At 37.2% G+C, this 12,382-nt stretch overlaps 2 protein-coding genes across 2 annotated transcripts; one reads left to right on the forward strand and one right to left on the reverse strand.

The window, feature by feature from the left end:
• The first annotated feature begins 8,916 nt into the window (after positions 1 to 8,916).
• LOC147863488 (pathogenesis-related protein 1-like) lies at positions 8,917 to 10,059 on the forward strand. Its single transcript, XM_087319958.1, has 2 exons — positions 8,917 to 9,180; positions 9,525 to 10,059. Exons 1-2 carry the CDS (start codon positions 9,000 to 9,002, stop codon positions 9,857 to 9,859), a joined length of 516 nt encoding a protein of 171 aa, XP_087176084.1. The 5' UTR covers positions 8,917 to 8,999; the 3' UTR covers positions 9,860 to 10,059.
• Positions 10,060 to 11,513: 1,454 nt separating this feature from the next.
• LOC147863489 (phytohormone-binding protein CSBP-like) lies at positions 11,514 to 12,382 on the reverse strand. Its single transcript, XM_087319252.1, has 2 exons — positions 12,099 to 12,382; positions 11,514 to 12,015 (listed from the first exon to the last, which is right to left on the reverse strand). The coding sequence occupies exons 1-2, from the start codon at positions 12,295 to 12,297 to the stop codon at positions 11,690 to 11,692; spliced, it is 525 nt and encodes a 174-aa protein (XP_087175378.1). The 5' UTR covers positions 12,298 to 12,382; the 3' UTR covers positions 11,514 to 11,689.

Here is a 12,382-nt window from a genome sequence, read left to right on the forward strand (position 1 = left end):
ATGCAGAGTTTGCATCTATACTCCATACAAATGATCGATTCTTGTGCGTCAGTTGAGTGAGGGGCAACACAATTTTTGAATAATCTTTGATGAACTTGCGATAAAAGTTTGCGAACCCCAAAAAACATTGCACATCTCGTACGGACTGTGGTGTTTGCCAATCCAAAATTGTTTGAACCTTTGATGGATCCATAGAGATGCCATTTGAAGAGACTATGTACCCCAAAAACTCCACTTGACATTGGTCGAAACTACACTTCTCCAATTTTGCATAGAGACCATACTCTCGTAGCCGTTGCAAAACTTGGCGAACATGTATATCATGTTCTTCTTGAGTTTTTGAGTAGATCAAGATATCATCCAGGTAAACAATGATGAAGATATCGAGGAAGTCTCGAAAAATATCATTCGCCATATGTTGGAAGACTGCTGGTGCATTCGTGAGGCCAAAAGGCATCACTGTGTACTCAAAATGACCATAGCGAGTGCGGAACGCCGTCTTCCATTCATCCCCAGGACGAATTCGAACAAGGTTGTAGGCACCTCGAAGATCTAACTTCGTGAAATACTTTGCTTCACTGAGGCGTTCTAGAAGGCTTGAGATCAATGGGAGAGCATATCGGTTTCTAACGGTCACTTTATTCAAGCCTCGATAATCCACGACCATACGAAGCGTACCATCTTTCTTCTTAACGAAAAAGATGGGTGCACCAGCAGGAGATTTTGAATGTTGGATAAAACCATTTGCCAAGTTCTCATTGATATATTCTCGAAGAACCTCTAACTCCGTGGGCGAAAGATTATAAATTGGTCCCCATGGAGGCTCTTTTCCTGGCTGCAAATCAATTGGGCAATCATATGGTCGATGCTCTGGTAGTCTATTAGCCGTCACCTTATCGAACACATCGGAGAATTCTATGTACTTCTTTGGTAGTTGGACCCCCAATTCTTGTGAGCTAGATGAGGGAGTTGCTAAAACCGCAAATACCATCATGTCTTCCTTTCTTCCATCCTCTCGTAATTGATGTATAGAGATTGTTGAAATTGTGGGGGATCCTAGATCCTTAGTTGGAGCTTCAAGAGACTTGGATTGTACGGTGACCTCTTCAATAGTTCTTTTTCTCCAATCAATGGTTGGGTTATGTAACTCAAACCAAGGAAGACCAAGAACTAGAGAGTGCTCCGGACTACTAATGATGTTAAATGAGATGACACTAGCCAAATTACCTAGGACTACACGAATTGGTTCAGACTCTTCGACTATATCTCCTGATGCTATAGGGCGACCATCGATGACTCCTACAGCTACTGGGTTTGGGAGTTTTTTCAAGATGATGTTTTGAGTCAATGCAAACTCGCGATCCATGAAACAAGAATTGGCTCCGGAATCTAGGAGGGCAGAGGCTAGGGCGCGATGACCTGTAGATGTGCTAAGCTCGACTTGTGCAGAAAAAACTCTACTAACTTGATTTGATGAAATGGAACCACAACTAGGTACTGACTCTACATAACTAGGATGGTCCAACCAAATGGCTCCTATTTTGGCCGGACTTATTCGTTTAACACATCCTCTAATTGGCTCAGGACATCAAATCTATTCTCATGGCATGGGCTATTAGGCTTAGTACTTAAGTTATTAGAAGTGATAGTAGAACTTGATGTAGGGTTGTCATGTGCACTTACTTGGTAAACTTGACGCCTGGGTTTATGTGGACAATTCACAGCTATATGTCCTGGACCACCACAGTAGAGGCATAGGCGATGCGCCCGACGTCGTTGTTTCTCAGCATCTGATAAGGGCCCTCGACGTTGTGTCGACTCTATTTCCATCGGAGTGGGACCATCCCTCGTAACGGGTCTAGAACCTTGTGGCGGTGTGGCGACTATAGAAGCGTATGTCTGTTCCGGTTGGCGGCGTAACATTTGTTGACGTTCAGAACGTCGCTCAAATAGGCGATTATCACATCGCACAGCTCGGCTAATAGCTTCAGTAAGAGACTTTGGATCTTCATGGAAAGTAAGAAGAAGATCTTTGACATCGTTACGCAAACCCTGACGGAATTTATCCATTAAGGCTGCCTCATCCCAAGGGATGTCGCATGCCAAGAGACGGAAATCTGCGGCATAAGCTGAAGCGGGACGATCTCCTTGTCGGAGTCTTCGAATCTTGTTTATTGCAGTCCTAGTGCTAGCCGTATCTCCAAAACTAGCTTGAAACTCCTTAACGAATGCCTCGAAATCCTCCAGTAATGGTGATTTCTTCTCAAGAAGTGGTGCAAACCATGCTAACGCTGTACCGCTTAGCAAGGTTCCTATTAATCCCACACGGGCAGCATCAGTTGGATACCGATTGGGATGTAACTGAATCACCAAACGAACTTGATTCAGGAAACCTCGAAAGAGAGATCTGGTACCATCAAACTTGGCAGGGAGGCTAATCTTTGGTTCCCTTGGGGAGTTTTGAACCCCCGCCGCTTGTTCTCGTAATGTTAATATAGTAGCCTCAAGTTGATGAACCCGTTGTGATAACTCCTCATATTGATGAGCTTTCTCAGTACTGACTTGTTGAAGATCCCCGAGTAGCCTTTGATTTTCTTGCTCTAATGCCACAAACTTAGCGGTGAGCATATCGAGCTCCGAAAGGACACGCATATACTCTTGCTTGCTGACCGACTCCATAACCGCGGGGGAAAAAGAAAGAAGGATAAAGAAGAAAGCTTGCTAGGGTTATTGGAGAAAGGGAAAAGAAATATTCGGTTCAAACTGTCGTGACTCTTGAGTAGGAAGCAGAGAGAGAGAGAGATGGCGATAGAGATAACGATAACGATAGAGATGGCGAGAGCGGTAGAGATAGCGATAGTGATAGCAAAAGAGAGTGAAAGAGGGAGAGAGTGCGAGAGAGAGAAAAGTATAAGTGAGAGATAAGAAATGGGAATGCGATTATATTATGAGAAAGAAGATTACAAGGAGTAGGCTAAGGGCTAAAGACTGGTGTTGAACCGAATGAGTTGTGATGAGTGTATGGACTCTTATTTATAGGCCCTTATGGAGTATTCTAGAATGTTCTAGAATATTTTAGATATTTATGAATAATAATAATAATAAATATAATCATGAAATATTCAAGAACATTCTAGAATAATCTAGAATGTTCTAAATATCTCGTAATAACTAAACATATAATTATTATGATTACATCTCACATATGTTATTACAATGGTTAAAGTACAATATGTAAACCAAGAGGTTATGGGTTCGATTCCTGGTTCGCCAAGATGAATGTCATGATAAGCCAAGATGTATGTCTTCATGACAGGTTATTGAATTGACCATAGACCATTCAAGTTATTTTCATTGTTACGTTTGGATTTGTGAGCATTCAAGGATGGGTTATTAGAAAAAGCTAACCTATCTTATAAGACTATTTGCTATATTATATGTTAATGTCTTCGTTAATAGGAATCAGCAACGACTGGTTTGGCCTTGTCCAAACCAAACTGATTAAGCCTTAATAGGTTTGGCAAATTTCAAGCTAGAACCGAATCGATCCCTAAACAGGTTAAGGCCAAACTAGTTAAGCCCATTTTTCCATCATAATTGGACACGTTCGTTAAGAGACATTGGAGGCAACCTTATGTTGATTCACTTTGTAGGAACATTATATGTGAGAGTAATAAGGAAGTTCTTTTACTCAAGCTAAACATAACATGCTAGAAAACTTTGTGCCAAACTTCATATTTCCTTTTGAAAAATTCTCTACGTCAAATACCTCGAACAGAAACATTTTTTATAAGAATTAGTACAAATACATACGTCAAATACCCCAAACAACAACATTTTTTATGAGAATTAGTAAAAATACATACTTTATAATCAAGCATCCTGAAAAAAGGTCAAACGCATGCTCTTGTATAACAATTCATCTGTCATAACAATGTACTTAAATAATAGTCTCTAACACACCGCATCTCTCCTAATAATGAAAGAAGAAGAAAGGGAAATCCCCATGGGGGTGGGCACAAGACTTGTGTGGTAATCTCGAAACGCACACATCTTGCATGGCAAACTTTGAAAACCATAGTGACTTCCGATGACCCAAGGGATGTTATATTTTGAAATGCTCATGTGAGCTTGCTTGTATCGTTGGAAGGCACAAGACTTGCATGATGGGCACATCCATCCATGTGAGCAAGATCACCTATTTAAGAATATGTGAATGTGAATAAAAAATATGAGGAATCATGAACCCATTGGAATACTTAATAAAGACTAAGTGGAAACAAAAGCATCCAATCATCTCTCTCTCTCTCTCTCTCTCTCTCTCTCTCTCTCTCTCTCTCTCTCTCTCCCTCTTCTTATTTTAAATTTTCCTGTTTAAATGTACCATGAAACCATTAAGAACTTCCAATGCCCAGAGTCAAAACCCCATGACCGGATTCGGTTGACGGCCACATCACATCTATAGATGAAGTGGCAGACCTTCTATGGTTCTATAGACCACAAAGTCTTAGGTACCACCCTTTGCCTACACATGATCGTCCTCGCCCAATTATCAAACCCTTCTCCCCGTGCTCCGCTTGCATTAAACAACAATTTGTAAAGCGCCCACAGTCCCTACCTATTATCCATCTCTCGACCATACCATGCCCTCATAGAAAAACAAACTCTTCACGGATTGAATTAATTAATCCCGAGGACTTGGCCTTATCTCCCAAAGACCCAACTAACCTTTTAGACGAGGATGAGCATGAGGACAACAAAGACCTAACTAATTTTAACCAATGTTATATAACCCTCCTCTCACAAGTTTTCAATACGGTTGACAACAACAAGGACGACAAACTCTCTAAAGACGAGCTACAAAGGTTGTTGGATCGAGTTGGTTTGCAATCAACATATGAAAGCATTGTATCACTTTTCAAACATATTAGCCTTTCCTCCATTGGAAATCAAGAGTTTATCACTTCCAATGATTTTCCTCTACTCTATGAAATTACTTCTTGTTATGCCTCATCAATAGCTCAACGAGGGCAACCCAACAGGAATCAAACCCACCATGACACAGTTAGAGGTTTGGGCCATGCAGATGCCCTCCTTCCAAAAGTGTTCAATATCTTTGATAAAGACAATGATGGGTTCATCTCTCCTTGTGATTTGCAAGTAGTCTTGTGTGGCATGGGCTTTAGCAAAGCCCTCAAACTCGATGCATGTATCGAGATGATTGATAGATTCGATCAAGATGGTGATGGACAAATAAGTTTCCTAGAGTTCAAAGACATGTTAGAGTTTGTTTTTTAATGGGGATCGGGTGAATTTTACTTGGACCCATGCTAAATTCTCTTCTCATTGAGGGGTACATTGCTTAGGTTCAGGCTTATATATTGTCCTCATTATAACGATACAATGCCCCCTTGTCCTTAGGAAACTCTTAAATAGATTATGTTCATGTAGGTAAGCAACATAATACCAAAGCTTTTAGCAATATAACACAAGTACCATAATAGATCATCAAATTTCAAACACTTCGATAAATTGATTAACAAATCTATCAACATTTAGGTATACCAACTAGTTGTACATTCCTTAGAAAGATGTAGAAATATCCTACCAGCAGTAGCTTGCAAACAATGTTGGAGCATTAACAAGGAAGTTGTGAATGAGGCATTCATTGTTCATGGTGGGTAAAGGTAGCTTTGGCAATAGAATATAGGAAGAAAAAAAGGGAATGTATGGATGCATAAACATGCAATCAATGATAAGATACTCGCCACATGTCTTACTACACATTTGCATGTTGAACACCTTGTATATTGTTAGTATGTTTTGCCCAAGACAGATATATGCTCATGTTCTACTCAATGCATTGGATAATGTGATGCTTCTACTATACATATGAATATTGAATGTTGTATTGAGCTTGGGAGAAAGGCCATGATTCATCAATTCTATAAAGCTAATGTGAAAAGATGCTTTGAGTGTTGAGGGGAATGTGCCAATACGGGTGCTTTCTTTAGTGTAATGGCTTGGGGAGTTAAAGACATGGATTAAATTTTGTATGGCAAATTATAAAACAATGTTACAATTTTTTTTTGAGAGTTATGTAATATCCTCATTAAGGAATGGAATTATTGAGCATGATGCTAATAGATCATGGAATTTATAATCATATCCAGATTTTGTTTTTGCTTGCATGCAACAAAGTATTTCAACTAAGCAACTCCTAAAATATTCCATATATTTGAGACACATCAAAGTATTAGCTTAGTTCAAGGAAAATACATCACCATGGAAATAATCATGCAACAAACGCTAACAAGTTATAAAATATCGATTCAGCTGCACCATGCATTGCCCATGCACTCAAATGTTGAAGTGCAACATTATGTATATCCAATAATAAAGACAATGTTTTTACTCGTATTGAACATTCACACGTTTTTGAATAAGAGCCTAACCCAACACATTCTCAACCATAGTATGAACCATACGAACCATACGTGCATTCGCATTCGTGAATGTTTCAATCATTCAATTATGGTAAACACCCTTGAAGAATGGTAAATACCATACTTTTGGATTAACTATTTATTATGAGGTAAATAAACCTGAAAAAAAGAAAAAAAGAAAAACAAAAAAACTTTAAAAAAGGGGAAAAAACACAAGAATGGTTGAATAACATTTGCATTCGTTTTCCAACATAGGAAAACGAATGTTATGCTAGACGAACACGAATTTTATGTACTATGTTCTCAACCTTTACCATTTATACATGATTGGCAGCCCTAATCTAAAGTTTATTCCCAAAAATCCAAGTTCTATACTATGTTACTCTACAAATACAATAGAAGCTAGATGAATGCATAAGTTTCTAGTCTATTTAGGTCAACTACCTTAAGAAAGGTGTACATGTTTGGACTCTCTTGCAAAATGCAATGTAATGTACTAATATAGTCATAAAATCATGTGTTGATAATAAGATTGTTGCACTAGATGGTTGGATTGAAACCATGAATGTAAGAGAGTGATTGATTTCATGGCATCCACTTGTTGCACATGTTCACTACAAGCTAACAATCAAACAACTCGAGACATCTTTCTTGCAATTAGTGGTCGAAACAGGGTGATACATGTAGTGTCCTTAAAACCATAAATGTTTCCTCTTTGAATGTGGGTTTGGAAATTAAACAAAATAATAACGAAAAAAAACTTGGAATATGAACATTAAAGCCATTTGGGGTCTTCCAGAGAAAGGGAGAAAGTGATAAAAGATAGGTGGGAATCACCGTTCACCTTCCAAACCACCTTTGTAGTATAGTTTCACTCACTTTAAAGCTCTAATAGTAGTATTAGGTTTAGGCTTCAAATACTTCAATGCACAAATCAACATTACTATGTAGACATTGAATGTTGTATGTGTCATGAATCAAGCATGGTAAGCAACATGGCAACTATATTGAATATGTTTAATGCAAAAGTATGGGATACATGAATGTGTTTAATATCAACGTTGATTAGTCTTCATATGCTTCTATTAGCGAACATTTTTTTCACTTTCCTTCCACACGCAAATATTGGCAATGGATTTCATTTGACAAACACTAATGATATGCCTTTCGAGGTTCATATGGTACCTGATTGTCTACAATATTTATATGTTGGATGTATCCATCAATATTTATACAAATTTGTCTTTTATTTGAATCAATGTGGCATCTTGTTATTTTCATGAACAATGCAATTTCATTATATAAATGCTTCTATAAGAGATGTGATTGACTTAGTTCATTGATTATGATTGGTGATCCAAATTATTGAGCATGCTCTACATATTTTAAAACATCGTGTTTGGTTGTAGTAGTGATTTTGTAAAAATAAGTTGGGCGTTTACATGAGTTTAAATTTGTTCTAACATTTAACCCCTATGTCAAATTAGCTATAACTAAAGATTGAAAATATATCTCTTTTATATAACAGGGTAATCCATGTCCTATGAACAAAGACTCGTCTAGTTTTGCATATTTTTTATGTAGTTCTTGGATTAGTAGTTTTGAGAAAGGTGATTTAATAGAACATTCCAACTTGGCGTTGCTACCCTATCGGCTTTAGTACATAACACCATTGACACCACACTAAATGTTTTCGCAAATTTTACTCAAGTGTAGAAAATATGACATATATAAATAGACAATTTAGCGGATGATCTTACTATTTATAGCTCAACATAGACAATCCCCACTCCCAAGTATTCTATACTAAACTACACACTTAGCTAATAAAGCTAGCCATTATTCTACTTAAATTTATATTAGAGTTTGAGCGAGCAAAGAACTCCCATAGTGTTTGTGCTTTATCAACATATATTTTATATACATAGTGTAGCTACATATGTTTGGTTTCCAAGACAATCATATAATCATATGCCTTATGGATTTACCTTGGAATTGAATCATTCAAAATATGTGTATCTTTCCTTTTATGTGGATTTGTCCTTTCATTGCAAAACAAACATGAAAACGTTAAGATATCATTAACATCAAACCAAATTGCACAATATTTTGTTGATTTAAACATGGACACAAGGAGAGGAGAGGAGGCTTCGCAACCTCCTTTAATATTTGGGTGGGCAAATAATCATCTTTTAATTACATTTTCGAGAAATCATAGAAAATTGATTTCTTTTGAAGATGCATTCAATTAAATCATGGTAAGCAAATTTGTGTGTCAATGTGTCATCCTCTTCTTGTGATGTTTACATTGAGCACTTGCAATAGTTTACTCATGAACAAGTAGTTGCATACACTTTGCATTTTCACCAAAGCCATTGATGGATGGTTTGCACGTATCAAGTATTCCCACACATTCAACTTGTATTTGAAAAGGAAAAATGTGTTTTACATGACCCTTGATGAGAGAGTATATATATATAGACAAGTTTACGTGATGGTTTAAGAGTGTCAAAAGTGAGGAATCTTCCCAAGGAGTCTCTTTTAACTATCATCATGGCAACGGTGTTTACTGATAAGGTGGAATGCAACGTGTCAGCCAATAGGTTGTGGAAGGCGGCATTCGAAGATGCCCACAACTTCTTGCCAAAAGCTGCCCCAGAAATAGTTTCTCGCGTTGAGTATGATGGTGATGGATTCCAAGTAGGTGCAGTGAGAACTATATTCATGAACAAGGGTAAGCTATTCATAATGCATAAACAATTAACTATAGTACCAATAAAAATACAATGCATTGAAGTAATCCTTCATATGTATAATTTCCTTGATATACCAATTGCCATGTTGTCGACATGGTTATAGTTTTATATGCATATTATCTAGTGATGTCAATTATACTCCTTCGTGACATCTTAGGCACAATGTATGTTACATTGTTTTTAATGCTACATAAACACACACACACACACACACACATGATGAATGGATGCATACTTCAATGCCATATATGGGTTAAGTGTATAAACATTCTCCACTACAGTTTAACCTATTATGCTTAGCAATTTGAATGTGTTGATGTAGAATATGCTGAGAAGATATCTAAAGAAAAACATCCTGGGAAAGTAGTGGAGTATGTGAAGGAGAAGATAGAAGAATTGGATAAGGATGCAAGGAAGCTAAAGACAGAGACACTAGATGGGGGATTCTTAGGCATCCTCATGAAAAGTTATAAAAGTGTTGTGCAAGTTGATGAGATTAGCCCAAATAGTTCTGTCATTCATTTGTCTGTTGAGTATGAACCCATCTCCCAACAAGTTGTTGCACATGCCACTCCAGCCCTTCATGACTCCCTCTCACTTGGCTTCACGAACCTACAATCCTACCTTGTTGCCCACCCAGAACTCTATGCAGACTAAAAAACCTCATCATTAATCAAATTAGAATAATACAATGCCAAAACACATGGCATACAATTAAAAAATACTATATTCATAAAGAAAATCATGCTACATGATCCTCACATTATCACATTACCTACCTTAGAATAATTTTATGAATAATAGTTTAAATAATACCATAACAAGATATGAGGGTTGCTTTCAACAACAATTTTCTACATATTGCCTTCCTCTTTATTGTTTTCGTTAAACATTAAGGGATCATGAGGTAAAACAACATATGTTAACACTTGGCAACAATGTTATTTTTCTTCTATATAATTGATCTTTCGATATCACATTTGAAGTTCGAAAAATATTGAGGTCATAAACTTACAATATAATATTGACCTTTCTCATGTAATTGATCATAATATGAATAATAAGATTGCAATTTGCTTTCTTACATATAAATACATATGCTCTCTTGGCTTGTTATGATGCTAGCCTATTTACATTTTAGTTTATGTCAAGTGTACCATTCCGGTAATAAAACATTTCACCTTCAACCCATGTCTATATTAAATGATGAGAAAAATCGAAGAATGTAAATATCCAGTTTGGTCTTATAATAAATTGATCTTGTGATAATTGTGATAAATGAAAATCTTCACAATTATGCCTGGAATTTCTTTTAATTATACATATGTGCCATATATGATCAAAATTACCTTTAACATTTATTGGAACTATGTGTCCCCGTTGAACACCCAAGGAAGAACCAATCCCACGGGCTACCATGACATGTGGTCTTGTAAAAGTCAATCTATTTGAATTTTGTGCATGAGGAAACCATTCTAGCCATTTGTTACAATTATAAAGTAGCACACATTTATAAATTATCAAACTTGTTGTCCAAATAGGTGTGCATACAAAGTTAATGAACCACAATTCTACGGGAATGTTAACTTCTATATAGCTAGCATACCACACTCTATTCATAATGTATCATTGAAAACTAAATTTTGTTGTCTAAATAGGTTGTGCATACAAAATTAATGAGCCACAATTCTAAGGGAATTGTAACATTTATATAGCTAGCATACCACACTCTAATGTATCATTGAAAACTAAATTTCGTTCCACACTCATGTGGTACCATATAGAGCAAGTATGTGACATGTTTCAAAAATCGTAGAGATAATATGCAACGAGCTACATAATCCATGCACACCTTATTATCTATATACTAATTGCAAAGAGAAACTATTCTTTAAAATTGATAGCAATGGCTTCGAGAAATGTGGATAAATGGCAAGTGCCATATATTTAGTTATTACTATTTAGACACATTGAGTCGAGGCCCGATTATTCATCGAACACATGGATTGCTTTTAGCATATGAAAGAAGACGACATACCTCAAAATGATGTCACTTACTTACATGTATAAGCGCAAGGTGTAAGATAGACCTTCTGCTCAACCATTTTATTTATTGATACTTAAAGAATTGATGATCTATTGATAAACAAATTCTTAAGGAGCTATTCAACTAGACATGGATGATGGAACCTTCATTCAGTTGCATTCACTTTTAATGACCGACACATCTCTCTCACACTTGGTTGGTTTCATATTGCAAAAGTTAAATCTTTGACCAAATGTGATATGACAAGATAAAGAGAACTTGAGAGAGTCAACATGGTGTAATAAATTTCAACAAAACAAGCAAAGATTTACTTTTTATTCTATGTAATGACACTTCCATCATCAAGAAGACAATGGATGATGACACTAGACATTATAATTCTCTTCAAATATGAAGAGGCGGGTGACTTATTTTAGGTCATCTAGTCTCGTTGTACATAATCAATATTCTGGGTGGGACAAAAGGAAGGTTTGGATGTCGAGGAAGGTGATGGGGATAGTGTCTTTAAGAGCGAGGGGAACATGAGGTCGGTGCTTCTCTGAGAGAGCCTCGTATTCAAAGGTCCAATGGACGGAGCAAGAGGTAGGCCCAGTCTCTTTGATGTGAAAGGTAGCATTGTAGCGCTTGACGAGGATGCCGAGGAAGCCACCTTCAATGAACTCAACCTTGAGGGTCCAAGCACTTGGATCGAGTTCAACAAGTTTCTCCTTTACAAAGAGCACAAGGTGGTTCGAGTGCTTCTCTTTGGAAACCTTCTCAGCATAGCCTAATAAAGGGGGAGCACACATGCAAATGTTAGATGAAGTATTAAGGAGTAAGGAAGTGATAAATCAATGCATATGTACATACTCTTATGGAAATGGACGGTGCGGACAGATCCCGGCTGAAAGGAGGAACCCTCGCTATATTCAACCCTCTCCACAACATGGGGGACAACCTTGGGTAGTGCGATATGGGCATCTTCGAATGCGGCCTTCCACACCCGTTGGATGGAAACCGATTTCAACTCCACACTATCACTAAACACCTCCACACTACTAGCTGCCATTTCTCTTGATTATTTTAACTAGTATTAGTGCAAGAATTCTCTACGGTGATTATAATGTATTTGTGGTTTGGTGCTATGTGAAGCT

The sequence above is a fragment of the Azolla caroliniana genome, unplaced genomic scaffold, assembly GCF_043228905.1.
Source record: "Azolla caroliniana isolate FFs.n. ecotype wild unplaced genomic scaffold, voAzoCaro1.0.p SCAF_5, whole genome shotgun sequence".
In the NCBI taxonomy this organism is placed as follows: Eukaryota; Viridiplantae; Streptophyta; class Polypodiopsida; order Salviniales; family Salviniaceae; genus Azolla; species Azolla caroliniana.